Here is an 18148-nt window from a genome sequence, read left to right on the forward strand (position 1 = left end):
CTTTTTTATGACTTTTTTCGACATGCTATTCTATGACTTTATTGTGAAATTTCTTGACATATATAGTACGACAAATGTATCCTTTTTGGAAAACTAAACTTTGACTTTTTTATTACTTTTCTTCGATATACTGTACTATGACTTTTTAAAGACTTTTTCGACATACTGTACCATGTTTTTTTTTTTTACTGTTTTCGACATACTATGCTATGACTTTTTTATTACTTTTCTCCATGCTATATTGTGAATGTTTAATGACCTTTTTCAACATATTACTCTATACTACGACTTTTTTAGGATATTTTGTTAAATACCATATTCTATAACTTTTTAGAATTTAATATAGCAAACTATACTATGACTTTTTAATGATTTTCATATACAATTAGTTTTTATGATTATTTATGACATACTATACATTGACTGACTTGATTTATTATCTATAACTTATGCTATGACTTTTTAAATTACTTTTATGACATATTATACTTTCAATTTTTCGGCAAACTATATTATTACTTTTTAAACATACTATACTATGACTTTGTATGATATTTTACCACCTACTATAGTAAGGCTGTTTATGATTTTGTATGACATTTTTTTATGACACAGTATACGAAGAATTTTGATGATTGTCATGACTTACATACTAAAGAATTACTTTTTTTTTTCATGACGTACTATGTTATGACTTTTTAGGGTGTCTACATAATCAAGTGCAGAATTTCATATGTAAATATGGTCGGAATGTATTACAATCAAAGCAAAGCACCACAAAACATCTATTGAACTCAAGTCCCTAATGTAAATGATAAGATTCCACCCATGGTAAGGACAATAAGATAATGAACGCCTTTTTGTTTTCCGTTTTGTTATCCAGGTCAAGGTGAGGTTTATAAGTGACCCATCTACTAAAGTAGTTGATGTAATCACTAACATGTAGAGACACTGCTGGGAAACAGAGCTAGCTGAGCTTGTTGAGCAGTTTAATTAAAAAAACAGGGTGGTAACAGGGCTTCAGGGCTCTTACACTAAACTCTCAGTGAAAAGGAACGTACGCTAGTCTGTTAACCGGGGGGACACCCAGTACCCCTGGCAGGTGGTGGTGCTGTGGCTTGATAAAAGTCTGGGCCTCTTGCCCCCCCCTCTCTCTTCTACCCTTCTGTAAAGGATCCAACAGCACACACACCGCCTTGATAACAGGCACACACATAACTGAACCCAATCACCCTACAGGGTTTTCACAGTATCATCCCAGCAGCATCTGCCTGTCAGTTTTGTTATGAGTACAGTGACACTGCAAGAACATAACATTCTGTAAACACAAATAACTCAAGGGGTGGCATTGTGAACTTTGGACAGGATTCATTTAAACAATCAAAGAAGACGTCAACAGGCATCTTTAAGTACAAAGTCTTTATTTTAATTTTTTTGGTATGGCTTCTTTGACTGTAAAAGACATCTTTAGTGAAAAAATCTAGAGTTTCTGATGCAACCAGACAGGAGCGACAAATGAGCATCTACTGTTGTGCACCAGGGCAAATCCTCGGACATGGTGACTTAAAGGACAAAAAACTAAATGAACATGACACCTGCAGATCTGCAGGTATGCCTCTGCAGGTTAAATGACATCAGTGCCACAACTATAGTCATAGTAACAAAAACAATAAGCTATTTTAACTTAGTACCTCATATAAATACCTACATATAAATATTGTAAATGTACTTGATGACTGAAAACATTTCAAATTGCTGTACATGAATGTCCTTAGAGAGCAACAATTTGTGACAATCTCAGTGAGAAAATGAGAAGGAAAAAAATACACTGGTGTTTGAGCTCAGTGTCAGCTACCTTTAAACAAGGATACACAGAACTCCTGGCCCCCCATCACCCACATACTGCATGTGATTATATAGATCCATTTGAAATTATCAAGACCCAAGTAAGCCAGATTAATGTGACTGACTGCTGAAAGGCCAGTTACAAAGGGCTCTCTGCACTTGGTTCGGTGGTGGGGAGCGCTTGAAAAATCAGGAGATTCTAAAAGAAGTTTCTCTTTTATTAAGGCCTCTTTAATCAATAAGAATATTTATTTTTTTTTTAAAAAGTGAAAAAAAAAGAAAAGAAAAAAAAGTGTGTTCCTGACATCAGTCTCAAAACAATGGAGCGCCCACTGTCTTGTAAAATTTCTCATCACCCTCCTGTGATGTGGAGTTTGTTCGTGGTGCAGACAGTGCTTTATCTCACTGTGGATGACACCAGGATGGGATCACAGATGAGAGGCTGAGAGGCACACAGTATGCCTCCCCAAATCACCACCCTGTCTTCGACATGCGCCCAATATCTGACTGTTCCCAAGTGTCCTAAAGCAGCAGTGCCCTTCGTAGTCGCCCCAGATACTCTGGAGACGGGAGGAAAGAGGTGTGACATGTCCCAGATGGCTTTCCACTCATCAATATGTACCGTGGACACACATCTGATTGAGCCATAAACATGATAACATTGATAATAAAGGCATACAAACAAATATTGACAATGACATTAATACAATAATAAAGGGCGATAAAAATAATAATAATAATAATAAAAAATGAAGTGTCAGCTTCTGGAAGCCCTTCAAAGCGACCACATATTTTCTGCTGTTTAGCTTCCTAACCTGAACCTTGTCAGTCCTCCAGCCCCTCCCAACCCTTTTACCCTCTAACCAATTAGCCAGCAGCTCATCCTGATCCTATAGTGCAATAGACCCATCGCTTTTTCCTGAAAGCCTTTGCTGACGATAGCTGGATCACCCTTTAGGGCGCTTTGCCATCCTCTGTCCAAAAGGTCTGCAGCCACTACTCGCTCCTCCTCCTCCGCTTCCTTCGCAGGCTCACTGCATGCGGTCCGGCTGGATGTGCTGCTGCGGGGCGTAGTGTAGGAAGGCCTGGGCCGGGCCTGCGGCGGAGGGGAGGGTGGAGTGGACGGTAGCCGGGGCTGTGGCGGCGGTGCCCGGACCGGTGGAGGCTGTGGGGCTGGTGGCGTAGCTGTAGCCAAGGAAGCCAGCTGGGGAGGCGGCGTACGGGTACTGCTGCTCAAAGGCTGCCTGGGCGTACTGGGTGTAGGCTGCGCTGTAGTCCATGTAGGGGCTGCTGCTGAGAGAGTTGGAAACCTGAGTGGGCATCACCAGGCTGGGCGGCACATAGGCTTGTGGGTAGACGTATTGCTGGGCCAACCTGTACACAGACACAAAGAACAGGGAGAGAGGGATATAAGACAGGGGCTTCTGAAGCTCCAGAGAAAGAGAAAATTCATGGCCTAGCTTGCATTGTTTATATGCTCCCAGAAGGCGATCAGGTTAGGAATATAAACTCTCTGTTGGTGTTCTGAACTTAGCAAGTTCTCACACAGATATCCACTGTTATTAAAGACTAAACAGACAACAGGCAGAGGAGGTTAGGAGGCGGAGGTGACTCAACCCTCTGTCTGTGTCAGTTAGTAAAACCTACCAAACCTGTTGGGCCTCCTGGGGTAGATAGGAGGGGAGAAGTGGGGGGGGGGGGGTTGAATGACAGAGTCAGCCGTTACTGGCAGGTTTTCAAGCCCAGGCATCAACAGAGTGTTTTAACAGCTGCTGCTCTTCACTCGCTAAACACACTCAAACACACACACACACACACACACACAGACATAAAAGGGAAGTACATGACAGCTGTGCAGAAGTTGCAGACTCCTAGTTCTCAACTGAGTGTACATCTCGTGATCACAGGTAATGACGCTGGCTGGGGGAGGTAATGGTGGCGGGGGAGCTCATCAGAACCCGGTGCCAGGCTCTGGCGGGCCTCATGGGCCAGTTTTAAAAATGTAGCTGATTAGAGCTGTTGGGTCTGGGGACTGTGCCGTCTCTCCTTCTCTTTCTGTCTTTGTCTTTGCCACTTTACCCTTGGAGGAAAGGCAAGTGGAGAATGGTAAAGGAGTGTATTTTTAGTCAGGACTTGAAGTATCACTCCTGGGTTTGCTGTCTACAGGGAGGGATGATTGTGGCAGAGAGAAGACCCCACCCCACTCTATTTAAAGGGTGATGTAACAGACTTTCTTTTAAGAGCCTTTATCTTTGAGGGAAATACATCCGCAGAAAAAAAAAAAAAAAAAAAAAAAAAAAAAAAAAAAAAAAAAAAAAAAAAAAACCGAGACAAAGACAAGATAGTAAAGACAAATGTCACTTTGACAGACGCTGCCTCTCAGTACTGATGAAAATCTTCCCTTCATGGACTTTGTTTAAATTTCAGTCAAAGGTTTTTTTCCTCAGATCCAATCCAGGAGGAGAAGTGGATCAGTAATGAGAGGCAGCCGTGAAGTCAACACAGCAAAAGATGGAAGCATGCATGGATAGGGATGTCATCACGCTCTCAAACACGCACACACACACACACACCCCCCCACACACACTCTCCAACCCCCCTCCCCTCTCTTCCATCCACCCACTCACCCACACCGGTTACAACAGCAAGCCCCAAACCATGCCATAATAGGGAAAGAGTCACACCACAATCAGCAAAACCTCTTCAGTTCATATCACACAAAAGGGAAAAGATAAAAAAAAAAAAAAAAAAACACTCCAATCCATCACAGCACACCGCACTGCACTCTAAAGCCATCACTGGCACCTTGGAGAGAGGCTGGCTGAGGGAGGGAGGAGGGGGAGGGCAGACATTTCCTCAAAACCCCTCCTCGGGACTAGTCCTGCACTGTGGGCATCTTCTGATCATCTGCTGGAACACTGGTCAGCTGGCAGCAGAGAGCAGTTGTGGCAGAAGGTTGGATAGGAGGATGGCAGTGATTATTGTCAGAAATAACATTGAGGTCCCGTTGTAGCATTGAGTCAATACAGAGATGTGTATTCATTTATAAAAATTAAAAAAAAAGGAAGATTCCCTAAAATTCAGAACAAGGAAAATTCCCACCTATGATATGACACTGCAAAAAACATATAGAGAAGGGCTGATGGCAGCTTTAGCTATGGAACAAAAGCCCTGTTTTTTCCTAACAGAGTAGCAGAAACAAATTACAGAAGCTCACTGAGACATCTGGTGAGTGAAGGGGAAATAAATGACAGAAAACCAGATAACAGCAGCATGTAACAAGTAAGCATAAGCAAATGAAGTTAACCCCCACCCACGAGTGCAACCTACACTTTGCCCTCACAGTGCTACTGAGCTAGGCACAAAGAGGCATTCACTCTCACACACAGCTTTCAGAGATGGTCATACATAAACGCTGTGGGGCATAAGTGTCTTCACTGGCATCATGTAAAATGAGTGGTGTGGCGCCGCAGGCTGTTTGCCTTAATCAAGACTTAAAATCAAGTGACCTTGTTTAGGCGAAGTGGAATAGAAAATAATATAAATAATGTATGTCTGAAGGGAGTTAAGGATAGACAAAGCACTCCTGTATTATATCTGTGGTGTGCCCAGAGAGAGATGGAGATGTAATTTTTAGCTGCTATCAAAAGAGAAGAAAGGGACGGGGACCAAGGCAAGTTGGGGACAGCAGTGAGCTCCCGGGGGCCACAGAGATACCAGATGCCAAGTGGATTGTGGGGAAGTGGCAGGGGGAATGTGGATGACGGCCAGAAGACCATAGGTCAGCATGGCTTTATGCTGACGGCCAGTCTGTGTGTGTGTTTGACATAGCATCACTCAGGCGGACTGAAACACTGGAGAGACAAACTCAAAACATTTTAATGCCCATAAACAGTACAAATACAGGCCGAAGTAATCACCATCATGGAGGCAACATAATGAGCCGATGTGAAAAGCCTGTGCAATATCACACCGAGCAGCTAAATATTTCTACACGATAACACAAATGACCTTCAGCGCGTGACTCAGTGCAAACCAAAGTGTGAAAACAGACAGCACTGGACTGGGTGGGGGAATTAAACACCTCACAATACTTGTAAGACGACTTGGATGTTCCTGCCTTGCCTCTTTGTTTGAGAGGACTGTGAATGCGGCAGGAGGAAATAATGGTGTTTTGTTTGGCACCTGGAGAGGTGAGTTTCCTAGGGAGCACACTGCCTCATTAGGCATTAGTCCCAGAGTACACCCCCAGATACCCTCCCCCCCCAAATCTCCTCTGTAACCCCCTCCTCCCTCACAGTCTCACAGAGGTGTCAGTTTTCAGTGTCTCTCTGACACACCGCCGGTGCCGGCACTTAAATTGAAGAAATCAAAAGTTTAAAAAAAAAATGGTGCTAAAAGTAATAAAAAGGGATGGGACGTGGGAAAGCGTAGAGAAGAGGACGGGGTGGAGGAGGTGATGCATGAAAGGAGATGAATTTGCAAGCTCACTGACAACTCCTCCCCTCTCCATCAAAACTATGTTCCTGACCTCGGTGGCCCCCTCTGGCCCTCACAGTCCGCAGCATCTGCTGACTACAGCTATACACACACACATACCCAGCAGTAAGTCCGAACAGGCACACTACCGATACACCCGACGCTCCAGCACTGTTCAAAAATCCTACTTCAGACCATGTCCTCACACCATATGTTGTCAAGGGGTTGGGGGGGGTGGAGAAGAGAGGCTGATAGAAAAGCCACTTGTGCGCTCTGCATCTTAGGGAGGCCTGCGTCTGTCACCCGCTGTACAGAGGAAACTCAGAGGCAGACTGACAGGTGCTCCATGCGCCTCTCTGGGGTGGTGGTCATGGGAGATTAAGAGGGTGTATAAGGCTGTAATACGAGCCAGCACCTGTCGGGCAAATGCCTCAAAGCAGCACTGTGCTCCACACTTCAAACCCTGAGGGTTTCGATGCGATCCATGCTCACTATGGTAGCCGGAGCACAGACGTTGGAGGGACTTTCTAGTGTCCCCCTATGAGCTTGGAACATGATGGGACATGTCCCTAGTGGACTTTGGGATTTATGATTCAGAAACTAAGGTATTACAGAGGTGAATCTCCCTGTTAAGTTCTTTTATTAATTTATTTCACATGTAATTCATGAAATGTCTAAATCATTTAAAGTGCACTGAAAATTCTCTTTTTTGAACGGATTATCAGAATTGTTGTTCGTTCCTTTTCTGTTCAGCTCATCCCTGAAAATATATTTCAGGCTGCAAGCAATTATTACTTTCCTTATACGTTATCTGTTGATCATTTTGTTCAATTATTGGATGAATAATGTAGTCTGTAAAACGTCTTGAATCAGTGGAAAAGGCCCATGGTGAAATCCAGTTGGGTTTTTTTCAATCCAAAGATCTTTTTACAATAAACAAAGTGAAAGAAGATAGAACCAGCAGATGTTCTTTTAATTTATGTTTGTTAAATGACAAACAATAAACCTTTCTGTTGATCAAATAATTAACGAGTTGTTTCAGGGCTACTTCGATCTCAACACACACGTATATATATATATATACATACATACATATATACATATATACACACACACACATATATATATATATATATACACACACACATATATATATATATATATATACGTATATACACACACACATATATATATACACATATATGTGCGTATACACACACATATATGTGCGTATGTACACAGTGTGTGTGTGTGTGTGTGTGTGTGTGTGTGTGTGTGTGTGTGTGTGTGTGTGTGTGTGTGTGTGTGTGTGTCTATTAGCACTACTTTGTGTGTATTTCTATTAGCACTACTTTGTGTGTATTTCTATTAGCACTACATGTCAAAAGCTTAACACACGACTTCTTTGTAAAGTTAACTTGACTCCTTGTGGTATTTTAATCTTCCAGACAGATCTGACTTTCGTGTGTATAATATGAACAGTGGCGAGAGATGATATCTGAGGGCTGTGGGGGATGAGGAGACTCCTTAAGGCAGTGAAATGCTCATTAGCTGTCCAGCAGACCATGGCCGCTATCCAGGCTGTTTCTACAACACGGCCACTTCTAGGAGGCCGTCTCAGTGACAGAGCCCACTCAGGCGGGCAAACGAGCCAAGAGGACATAAGTCCACAAGTGAGTCACACATTCACCTCTGGAATGCTCATCTATTACCACAGATACGTGAAACATCACCCAGCCCTACAAAACTCAAATATGCTAAAGACTTCTTCTTGAGTTGCATGTGGACACAGAAACTGACATGTACTTTCCAGAGGCCCTGTTGGTCAAAGAAATAGTAGCCCAGTGGCGTCCCACAGAGTGTAATACAAGCGCCCACTCCCGCTCACTTACCCATACTGCCTCTGGATGAGTGCTGGGTGGATGGGCTGCACTCCGATGGATATGCCTGGAAGATAGGAGGCCGGCTGTCAGACACGCACATTTGCATTTACAGAGGAGGACCAGAGAACAATACACAGAGGGCATGGAGAGACAGAGGCAGGGCCTGTTTCAAACCCACCACAGATGGAACAACAGTTACAAATGCACAATAAGAAACAGTAAAGCATGTATGCAGCAGGGAGACGGAAAAATATTTGGTATTTAAACTAATATATGCTGCATTGAAATCAGTTGTATTTAAATTTTGTTTTAAGTTTTGTTGAATCATGGTTTAATGTTCTGGATATTCATACCTTATGTTCTATGCGTTATAATGCAATCCTTATTTGTTGATCAGGACCATTATTTCCCTGACTTCATGGTTGATTTAAATGAACCGTAAATCATAATAAAGCATCTCACCTGTCTGTATGCTGCGGGGTTTGGCACCCAGGTAGGCCAGGTTCACATTGGCCTTCCTGCCGTCAATGATGGGGTTGGGATCCTTGCAGGCTCTCTCAGCTGCTCCTCGGTCTGTCATGGTCACCTGGTGGCGGAGTCAAAGTTGTCAACAAGGTTTAAAAAAAAAAAAAAAGAATTGTTCATCATCTCATGTAACAAACAGTAGCATGGCGTCTCTAGCACAGCTGGTGTTAAGTCAATTATTCAGGCAAAATACGACCAAAAACTCTTAAAATGGACTTGGTCTGTTGGTCTCATCACAACCCCCCCCTACAGGCTTTCCACTGTAGAGAATCAACAAACAAAGCACAGTGATAAGCCTTGAAAACTGCCCACAGCAGCAGTAGCCAGCCACTTGACTGCCCCTCAGTCCCGGCAGACCTGCTGAAATATGGTTCTGGGAAGAGCAACAAGGAGATTATCCAATTAGGGACAAAATATTAAAGGAGATTGGTATTAGTCCACCCCTCCTCTCTCCCTCCTGGCATTAGACGAGTCCTTCTGTTTTGATGGCCACATTCTGCCAACTCAGAGGATTCTGTAACCTCGGTGTGCGGACCGAGCGTTGAATATAGGCCACGGCGTGCATGGTTTAAGAGGACGTTTTTTTTAAAAAGCAGTATGCCTCTTCTTAGTGGAAGGATCCGGAACAAAGCCCACTCCAGGGCCTGTGTTGTGAACACACAGGAAGGAACAAGGCTGTGTTTACACTGTGGAGAGCCTTACTGTGGGGGGGGGGGGTCCTACTAATCCACCTCTAAAGTGTGTTTAGAAAAAAAAAAAAAAAAAGGTGCGCTCAGCTTTTGAGCGCCTCCCTCCACTCCTACTGCCAGCTTCCTCTCTCCAACTGGAACGCTCAGAAAACAGAGTAAGCAGGGTGCCTCATGCCACAGAAAAAGTGTGCAGAATATAAAGTGCTGATCTACCACGAGTATGCACGCCGTGTCCCTGGCAGCACCCTCATCGCCTCGAGCCTGTTTAACCTGAAACACCAGCCTCGACACACAGCCGTTGGATACCAGATAGACTCACATAACAGCTTTTCCTCTGAAGTAAGGGAGCTGATGTGTAAACACCTAGAGCAATTGTCTTACGATTCAGACGTCTGAAGATAAACATGCACACATGGCAGTTTTCCATTCCTTCTTTGGCCTGACAGTACATTAGCACTGATGCTTCTTTTCAAAGGTTCTGGTAAATATTTGCATTTCTTCACCTGCTTCTGTTCTTTGTGTCAAAGAGAGAATAACTATCTCTATCTGTCTGGAACAGGATAAGTAACCTATTAATGCAAGTTTAAATTATACATCACAAAGGTCCTTGGGTATGTGTCATTAATCTGAGTTGTGGCAAAGGGGATCAAGTTGTGATTTATGTGGCAATAAACAGCACTTTACCTACCCCTACAACATGAACAGAGATCAGAAGGCAGGCTAGACTATGTACAGACTCAAAAAAGATCAAAAGGGAAGTTTAACATACATTTGTAGAATACTAGAAAGCCAATTTGTTGTTGTATGAGTTTCTTTTTCAGCAGCCAAAATGCAAATCATGTGCTATGGCCGATTGCTCCGTTTCTTGACAATGGAGGGCAGGGTGTGCAAGGTCAACCTCCCCACTGCTCCAAAATAACCATATAAAGCGAGCAAGGAGTGCAGACTGTCTCTCTCTCACACACTAACACACACACACTTCCAAAGCCATAAGCTGGGGCTGCTCAAGGGTGAGTAAGGGGGGTTCTCCATTGAGAGGGGGGGACATCTGACATATGTTGAAATATAATCTTCTTAGTTACCCATCAACTTGTGTGATAACAGCCAGCCAGGCGAAAAAACAGAGATGCAGTGCAATTATGTGAGTAAGCTTCAGTGAAGGATTACCTTTGACATTTACCTAATGATAACATGCAGTAGATGAACCTCGTAACGATATTCATTCAAACAAATTCCCATTTGGCGGAAAGACAGAAACACTCACACCAAAAGTGTTGTGCAGACACAAAAAAAAAAAAAAAAAAAAATAGCATGTTTTAATGTCAATCCCCAGGATTGGATCTGATGACGCGATTACAGCTAAAAGTAAGTTGTAATATGCTCTGGAAATGTGCTAGAAGTTGTGACTGAGAGCTACGTGTCTAATGGTGGATCTCGGTGCATGGCTGGGGTTGTTTGTACTCACAAAGCCGTATCCTCTGGATTTACCGGTCTGTCTGTCCGTTATCACCACAGCCTCGTCAATGTCCCCAAAGGCCTCGAAGTATTTTCTCAGTGAGGCATCGGTCGTGTGGTATGGCAGCCCACCGACGAAGATTTTGGTAAAAGTAGTGTCTTTCTGGATCGGTGAGGGATGCATGACGTCCAGGGCTCCGTTCATGAACTGATGCAGAAGCATTGGTCAGCCGGAGAGAAGACCAGAGGCACGCTAAGAAATAAATGTACTAAGAGCCTAACAACGTCCCAGCATTAGTACAAATAAACGGAATATTTCACTAATATTATGCTGCAGTTTCCCTTCCGTGTTGTGACCTTCGCTCCAAGTTGTGGCAACCTGGTGACAAGTGCGATTCACTCTGCGAGGTCCGAAGGACGCGTTCAAACTTCTTTCTTTGACGCTGTGAGAAAAAGTGCCGGGAGCTTTTATATGCCATGACTCAGACCACGCCCACCAAAAGCCCTTGACCAATCAGCATGGCTGCTGAGCGCCCATTTGGGCAGCGGCTCCTCCCATTGGTCCGCCTTCCCCGGCTATGTGCTGCACCTGCTTTTGTCCTTTACGACACAAAGAAAAGCCCGAACTGTACGGCAGAAAGCGCGGCTCTGCCACATGGTGCTCTGTTCTACTGTATTGAGGAAGTAATTGTCTCGGCTTGCGACATATATCCGCTTTTTAAACTTTAAAAAGCAGCCATTAAAGTATGCTTATTATGCTTTTGCTGCGACTCCACATTTGAATACATCCTGAACAGAACGCAAAAATACATGAATTATGCGATGCAGTAAGGCTTTAAAGTGCAGCTGAAACAAAAGAACAGTGTTTACCACACCACTTTAACTTAAACACCATAACCTTTTAAACTTTATTGTTTATGCTGGGCCTGTAACCTTCCCTTTAAAAACGGTCCGTTCATGGGAAATCCCATCACTGTTTACTACTTGTCTTTTTTTTCAATCTTGTATAAATTAAGAGTCTGGAATAGTGGTACAGTGAAACATGCCACAGAATACTAATCTTTAACTACTAAAATTATGTATAAAGTTAGTTTGATTATTTCCTAATCCCTTTTGGAGAAGATTTTTTTTTTTTAGCCCTGACAGGTATACATAGCAGTGTGTCCTTTTGTTAAATAGACTGGTTAAAGTACAATACGACTATTTCATTGGGCCCGTCACAACAGGCCACCTCTTATTACCCTATAATAAAATGAAATGACTGGCACATTGTGCAAAGAAAAAAAAAAGCAACACTGGAGCACAAAGCTCTAATTTTTCCAGTGCAATTTCTGCTTTCTACACATCTCTACATGCTACTTAGAAACACTGATAACCTCTTTGCAAGAAATGGCTGATCCAAGAGTCCAAAGCAACAGGTCAATCCAACAGTAAGCTTTCTAAGTGCCTGACTGTCCAAATAAAAACCATAACTCTCCTCGTACTTATAGGAGCCAGTGAGTCAGCCTTACATATGATCATGAGTGCACTCAAACTGGACTCAATCGGGTAAAATAAACCTGGTGCTGCTGAATGAACAGGAGACTCTCCTGTTCATTGGTCTAGAGGTGTGGTACTAGTGTCACCCCTTGAAAGCTAAGAGGAGCCGGTGAACTGTGGCAGCAGCATATCTTCCCGCCCCCGGTGCCTTGGAGTTCCACTGCTAAGTACCAAGGGTCAAGTTAACAGTGAGGTGACACACTAATGACCTCAATAAAAAGGCATTTAATTCACACCTTCTCCTCTATGAACTGGTTCACTTTTCACACATGGCCTTTGTAGCTGCCCATGCTACCTCATTCATATCCTCTTGATAAATCCCCCCCATTTCCAGCAATGTATCCCTGCCAAAAGGACTTAACCTGGATGAAGGATCCCACAGTCTTGCTTTGATCTCATTTGTTCTGCTTTGCTCTGACCTCAGCTCTGACCTCAGCTCTTTCACTTTTCTACAGGTAACTGTTGCAGTTAAGACACTGAGGGGCAAAATGCTCCACCTGCTGGTCAATTTGGATTAAAACAAGCAGACAGGAGGAGTCATTGTGATACAGATGTTGAAGTTTATCATTTTGATGGTGTGATGATTCCAATGTGAGAGACCTTCACGATAGAGAGATTTACAGTTGAAACACCAGAGAGTGGTTAATAGTTTTTCATGCACCACACAGTTTTGTTAATCCCTAAAACACCCATAAACACCAAACACAATAGGTTCATTTTTAACCTACTCCCCCAGGTTGGAATAAACATGTTCAAATCTAATAGTATGCACTTAGTTATTTATTTTACATCCCAGTATCAGTCACGGAGCTAAACAACAGAGTAACAGCAAATCATAAGAGAATGTGAAGTCTTTGGATAGCTGTTTTAAAAAAAAAAAAAAAAAAAAAAAAAAAAAAAAGAAAAAAGAGGAGCTGGACACAAGATTTGAAACATCAAAAATGACAAATTAAGCCCTCCCTTTCTATGATGACCTCTACGACCAATTGTCACGCAGCTGTCATCAACGCCAGGTTGGGTAGGCCCCTCTGATTGGTCCATGCACAGTACGCAGCACCACAGCATTGGTCCAGGTGTTTGCCGAAAGGAAGGAGTCTGTTTCGAGCGTATACACACATTTAAGCAGCAGGTCTTCCGCATTTCCACACAAGAGATGCGACTTGGCACGACGAATCTAAAGACAGGAGGGAGCATTCAGTTACAAAGAACATTTTTCTTGATTTATCTTTTTTTTTTTTTCTTAAAGTGTGTTCACTGTGTCCCTTTTTGCATGGAATAAACAGTACAATATCACACTCCAACAGACAAAAAAGAATGGGTGCAGATGATTAACTGTTAGTCATTGCTTGCCTATGTTCAATGTTTCTTGATCTTGTCATTATCTCCATAATTACATAAATAACAATCCTTAAATATATAAAAAAAATTTTTTTAAGTCAAGCCAGTAGGCTTCATCCCTTAATTCCTGACTTTACAAGTGTAAATGCCGCTTTACAGCAAAAACTACAGAAGCCTTCAAAATGACCTCTCAGGTCAGTCCATCGCCATTCCCATTCTACGTGGCTACTTGTAGTATTACATGGCAATACAGAGATCTGACTCATGTCTAACGCCAGTAGCCACATTCATGCATGCCAGGGATCATGGGATGCCTTGAAAGGCCCCAGTGTGAGTCACAAAAGGTACTGAGGAAGTGGGGCAGCCCCGTACGGCGACCTCTGTCTCCAGGTTTACAGACATTGGCTGCCCTTCTCTCACCATTTCTTGTTCCGAGGCTTCAGCTCCTCGGCAGCGTTCCTCAAGAAGATGTAGTTCTTTTTCTGGGGGTTGTAGTACTCATGGCCCTGACGAATTCAGATGAGAGCACAATATTACAAAGAGTGAAGGCCAGCCTGAGGTGTATGCCAGTTTTTTTTTACTATTGTAGTGAAATACAAACACCTGCTCACAACATTTGTTAAGATTTAACACCTACCTTCGACCAGTCGTAACTGGAGGCATATGCAAAGATGTTGCCATTGCTGTTGAAGCAGCAAGCTGTAATAGGCTGGTCGAGCTGCTCTGAGGTCTTCAACTTGGTGCGGGCGTCTTTGTCCCAAAAGCTGAAGCGACCATCTGAGCCCACAGTAGCCAGTGTGCCATGGACAGGATGGAAGGAGATGGCATTCACCTGATGGGAAAATGGGTGAGACATGAGTAAAACATAAAACTTGTTCGGGTAGGGTGACTACATTGTTATGATGGATTCTGTGAAAAGATACACAATGGTAGTCCAGCAAAAGGACAGCATTTATAATCTGTGGATATGACAAATGCAACTGAAATTTGAGAGCGAATAATGCCATTATTCAAAGGATGAAGCAATTAAACAATAACTGGGTGTATTTGAAAATGCAAATTTCATTAATGTTAAGCCATATTCACATTGATATTGATTTCAGATATTGAACACTGTGCTAAATGAAACACTATAACCAGACCTGTTTCACTGCAGATGTGACACAAGTGTCATTAATTATATTCATTAAAACATTTTGTTTAGTCAGTTGCAAGGCATTAATCACTATTGTCCTTTGTTCCAGGTTTTCCTGCTATGGCAAACAGAATGTCTGTTGTGCAAAAAAGTCTATTTGAGAATTTGAATCAAAATCTTTGACAATCCAGTCCCAATGTTCCAATACAAATATGTTGAGCACAAAAGATACCCTTTTTTCAATATGTAACACTGTTTTACAAAATCCTGAACAACTTACAGCATAGATATCCTGTGGAGTGGTTGTGTTAGTTCCATTCGACCTGTGACACTTGAAGGTGAAGTTGTCTTTGGCTCTGAATGGGATCAGGGAACATATTCATGTCATATTTGTTTCAGGCCTTTGACAGTAAAAGCAGTGTCTTTTAACTTATGCAAATAAAAAAATAATAGTCCTCTTTGCTTGGACTTCACTGGATTAGAGAAACATCCGCAGCAAGACATCCAAAATCGATTCAATCGTAAGAATTTGATTGTTTTAGTCACTCACGGGTTTGGAGGGTTGATATAGTGGATGGCCACTCGGCCCTCAATGCTTCCCAGTGCAAAGCCAGTGGGTTTGTTCTGCTTGTCCTTGAAGATGGCAACACAGCGGTGCTGCAGGACCAGGGCAGAAATGTGCATTGGTTTAAAACACAGTCATACATGAAAACGATCAATCTTTAGCTGGACTTTGTATCTAGCATCAAGTAAAAGAAAAAGGAACTGGCTGTACATAAAACTACCGGAAGAAGTTGCACAATGTATACAAAGAGATATTAGAATCGGGAATAAACAATGAAAGAATATTTCATGGAGGAGAATAATTCACCTGATGTTTGAGAGGAGAATCTATTCTGCGAAACTCAGAGGGCTGGTTCTCCAGCTGGTACACTATGAGGCCTCTCTCAGCTGTGGCAACCACAGCCATGGGATACACCTATATTTAACAGCCAGGAAGGTTGAAAAAAACAACACAAAAAGTCAAATATTTAATTATCTACTCACTAAGTATTATAATGTTTGTCATAATCCTAAAAAATCACTTACAACATCTGCACAGTAGCATCTCTCTGGCATCTGCAGAGACATCATGGGATTGGGAGAGCGGGTGTCCCAGAACTGAAGAGAATAACAAAAAAGCCGTCATGTTTCTCAGTTGTTCACTACAATTTTAGATATGAATCTATCTGATTAGCTCTTATAAGTGATTATTATGGTAACTTTAAGTGTCCACACAAATATGTGAATAAAAAATGTTTTGCTCATAGATAAGATGCTGATCGAAAACTGTTCTGGAAGTAGAATGGCCGTCTTTTTTTCCCCCAGTTATTCTTGGGATCTGAAATGCAATAACCAAAATGTGTTGAAATGCTCTGTGTGCTGTTGTACCTTCAGTGTTTTGTCCCAACTGCCTGTCATGATACAGCTGTAGTTCGGGGCTTTTATCCAGTGGATTGCTTTGATCGGACCGTCATGCTGTGAGGAGAAATGGTGAGAGGTGTAAGATAATTCTGCTTCATTTTCATGACCAAATAGTGAATTTGTATACTCTTATCCAACCTGTGCAATCTGCATAGCTTGATTGCTGTTAAGATCCCACATCTTGGCTGTTTTGTCACAGGACGCTGTGAAGACTTTACTCCCATCCTGGTTAAAACATAAATCATCATAAATTATTCCATGGCCCAGCCGACAGCATTTACTCCAGGGCTCTTGTTATTCTGTATAATGAGACTTACATCACTCCAGCATACATCCAGCACGGGACCTGTGTGCATCTGTTGGGCTTTGGGGACAGTCTGCCCATTGTCCTGAACCTCCCAGCATCGGACCTAAGATCAGATAATAACACATAGGTAGACTGTGTTTAAGTAGCAGACTAGAATATCCTCATCATCTGGTGTAGAAGTAGTCCTTCATACAAGACAAGCGTTGTGAAGGGATCCTCCTAGACCTCAACTGAACCCCAAATCTCAAATAAAAGCATCATCCATAATCTTCACTAAATCAGTAAGTGATTGTACACCATTATTATGATTTAATAAATAACTCACATCGTTGGCCCAGGAACCTCCAATGAGGAAATTCCCTGGCATGGTGGGGGGACTGAAAGCCAGACAGCTGATGCTGTCATCTGGAGGTGAAGTCACTTCAACATCCTGTAGGAACATAAACAACAAATCGAAACGTGTAACTGTCAAGTAAAATGGTGAAAGCAAAGTTTTCAGAGAACCACCATAAGAGCTAATAAAATCCATATCAAATGCTGTTGTCCTGTAGTCATAGACTGTATGGTAGTCTGCTGTTTTACCTTCATGGGATTATGGCTGTCTGTTGTTGCATTTCCAAAGACACCTGTCCCTGCTGCCCCAAACCCGGAGGTTGTACCAAATAAACTCATGGTACATTAACGTTATTCGTACTGTGAGCCTGAGAGAGAAGACAAAGGCACGGTGTCATTTACACAATAGTAGACATTCATTTGAGTGCATCAAATTCACCAGGTCACAGGTGGCAATAGCTGCTAACTGGATGTAGCGAGTCATCTAAAAAAGGCGTGTTAGTAACCACACACTGTATGTAACGCTGGGCTACTAACGTTACTGTATGGCACAAAATTGCTTTAGCTTCCGACCTTAATCATAGCACAACATTTTCAACATAACAGTAATTATAACGGTTAAATATCAGGACAACGTGAGCTACGTAAACCAAAACAGTTGCCACTGTCTAAGGCTATGCTAACGTTAAGGCTAACTTACGTTACATCGGCTAGCGTTAACGTCGCCAGCTCCAAATGCTATTGTTGCCTGTTCACATGAGAACACGTGGGTAGTTCAACCCGGTTTATAAAATAGGTCTCAGTGTATGTGACGCTCACGTTCTCTATCAGTCATTAAGTGGGTCAGAAACATGACCATTGTAACGCTAGCTACCGTTAGCTACATCGCTTTTTCAGCAGGGTAGCTAGCGGAACGTGACTGCATTCATACAAACTTCTCAGTGAAATACACTGTGTCCTCTGTGGAGTCTCACGATTACATAAATATACATACCTCAAATGTGTTACACTAAAGAAATGTGCCGTAAAGCTGAAAATGCCAAAATAATTTGGCGCATCAAAAATGTGGCGCTTGTTCCTCGATATGTCGCAGTTTGGTGACGTAACGGACCTGGTAAAAGCATGCAATGCCACAAGCTGCCGCTTGGAGGCAGTA

General features: G+C 42.6%; 2 protein-coding genes across 4 annotated transcripts; both read right to left on the reverse strand.

Annotated features, from left to right (window-relative positions):
• Positions 1 to 1348: 1348 nt before the first annotated feature.
• Positions 1349 to 11305, reverse strand: LOC129105616 (RNA-binding protein 38-like). The gene is made up of 4 exons (XM_054616751.1): positions 10887 to 11305; positions 8670 to 8793; positions 8217 to 8271; positions 1349 to 3219 (listed from the first exon to the last, which is right to left on the reverse strand). Exons 1-4 carry the CDS (start codon positions 11097 to 11099, stop codon positions 2877 to 2879), a joined length of 735 nt encoding a protein of 244 aa, XP_054472726.1. The 5' UTR covers positions 11100 to 11305; the 3' UTR covers positions 1349 to 2876.
• A 1986-nt stretch (positions 11306 to 13291) lies between these two features.
• rae1 (ribonucleic acid export 1) lies at positions 13292 to 18145 on the reverse strand. 3 transcript variants are annotated; one of them, XM_054617063.1, is made up of 13 exons: positions 17987 to 18144; positions 17242 to 17360; positions 16985 to 17089; positions 16670 to 16762; positions 16491 to 16577; positions 16320 to 16406; positions 15978 to 16049; positions 15760 to 15867; positions 15439 to 15545; positions 15169 to 15244; positions 14391 to 14585; positions 14174 to 14259; positions 13292 to 13589 (listed from the first exon to the last, which is right to left on the reverse strand). In XM_054617063.1, coding segments are annotated over exons 2-13 (1107 nt in total). In that variant the 5' UTR covers positions 17332 to 17360; positions 17987 to 18144; the 3' UTR covers positions 13292 to 13588. The 3 variants fall into 3 exon arrangements, with proteins under 3 accessions (XP_054473038.1, XP_054473036.1, XP_054473037.1); XM_054617061.1 differs by lacking the exon at positions 13292 to 13589 and having other exon boundaries at positions 14170 to 14259; positions 17987 to 18145; XM_054617062.1 differs by lacking the exons at positions 13292 to 13589; positions 17987 to 18144 and adding an exon at positions 17693 to 17945 and having other exon boundaries at positions 14170 to 14259.
• Between the last annotated feature and the right edge of the window lie 3 nt (positions 18146 to 18148).

This window comes from Anoplopoma fimbria, chromosome 17 (assembly GCF_027596085.1).
Source record: "Anoplopoma fimbria isolate UVic2021 breed Golden Eagle Sablefish chromosome 17, Afim_UVic_2022, whole genome shotgun sequence".
Classification (NCBI taxonomy): Eukaryota; Metazoa; Chordata; class Actinopteri; order Perciformes; family Anoplopomatidae; genus Anoplopoma; species Anoplopoma fimbria.

What these genes read in the sequence shown, in the direction of transcription:
- rae1 (XM_054617061.1), bottom strand. Translation starts at nt 17,331, where the DNA reads ATGAGTTTATTTGGTACAACCTCCGGGTTTGGGGCAGCAGGGACAGGT. An exon ending in ACAGCCATAATCCCATGAAG is followed by an intron (nt 17,090 to 17,241) that starts GTAAAACAGCAG and finishes ATGTTCCTACAG; the next exon opens with GATGTTGAAGTGACTTCACC. An exon ending in ATTCTCCTCTCAAACATCAG is followed by an intron (nt 15,546 to 15,759) that starts GTGAATTATTCT and finishes CTGGTCCTGCAG; the next exon opens with CACCGCTGTGTTGCCATCTT.
- LOC129105616 (XM_054616751.1), bottom strand. Translation starts at nt 11,099, where the DNA reads ATGCTTCTGCATCAGTTCATGAACGGAGCCCTGGACGTCATGCATCCC. An exon ending in ACCCCGCAGCATACAGACAG is followed by an intron (nt 8,272 to 8,669) that starts GTGAGATGCTTT and finishes CCTATCTTCCAG; the next exon opens with GCATATCCATCGGAGTGCAG. An exon ending in CTCATCCAGAGGCAGTATGG is followed by an intron (nt 3,220 to 8,216) that starts GTAAGTGAGCGG and finishes GTCTGTGTACAG; the next exon opens with GTTGGCCCAGCAATACGTCT.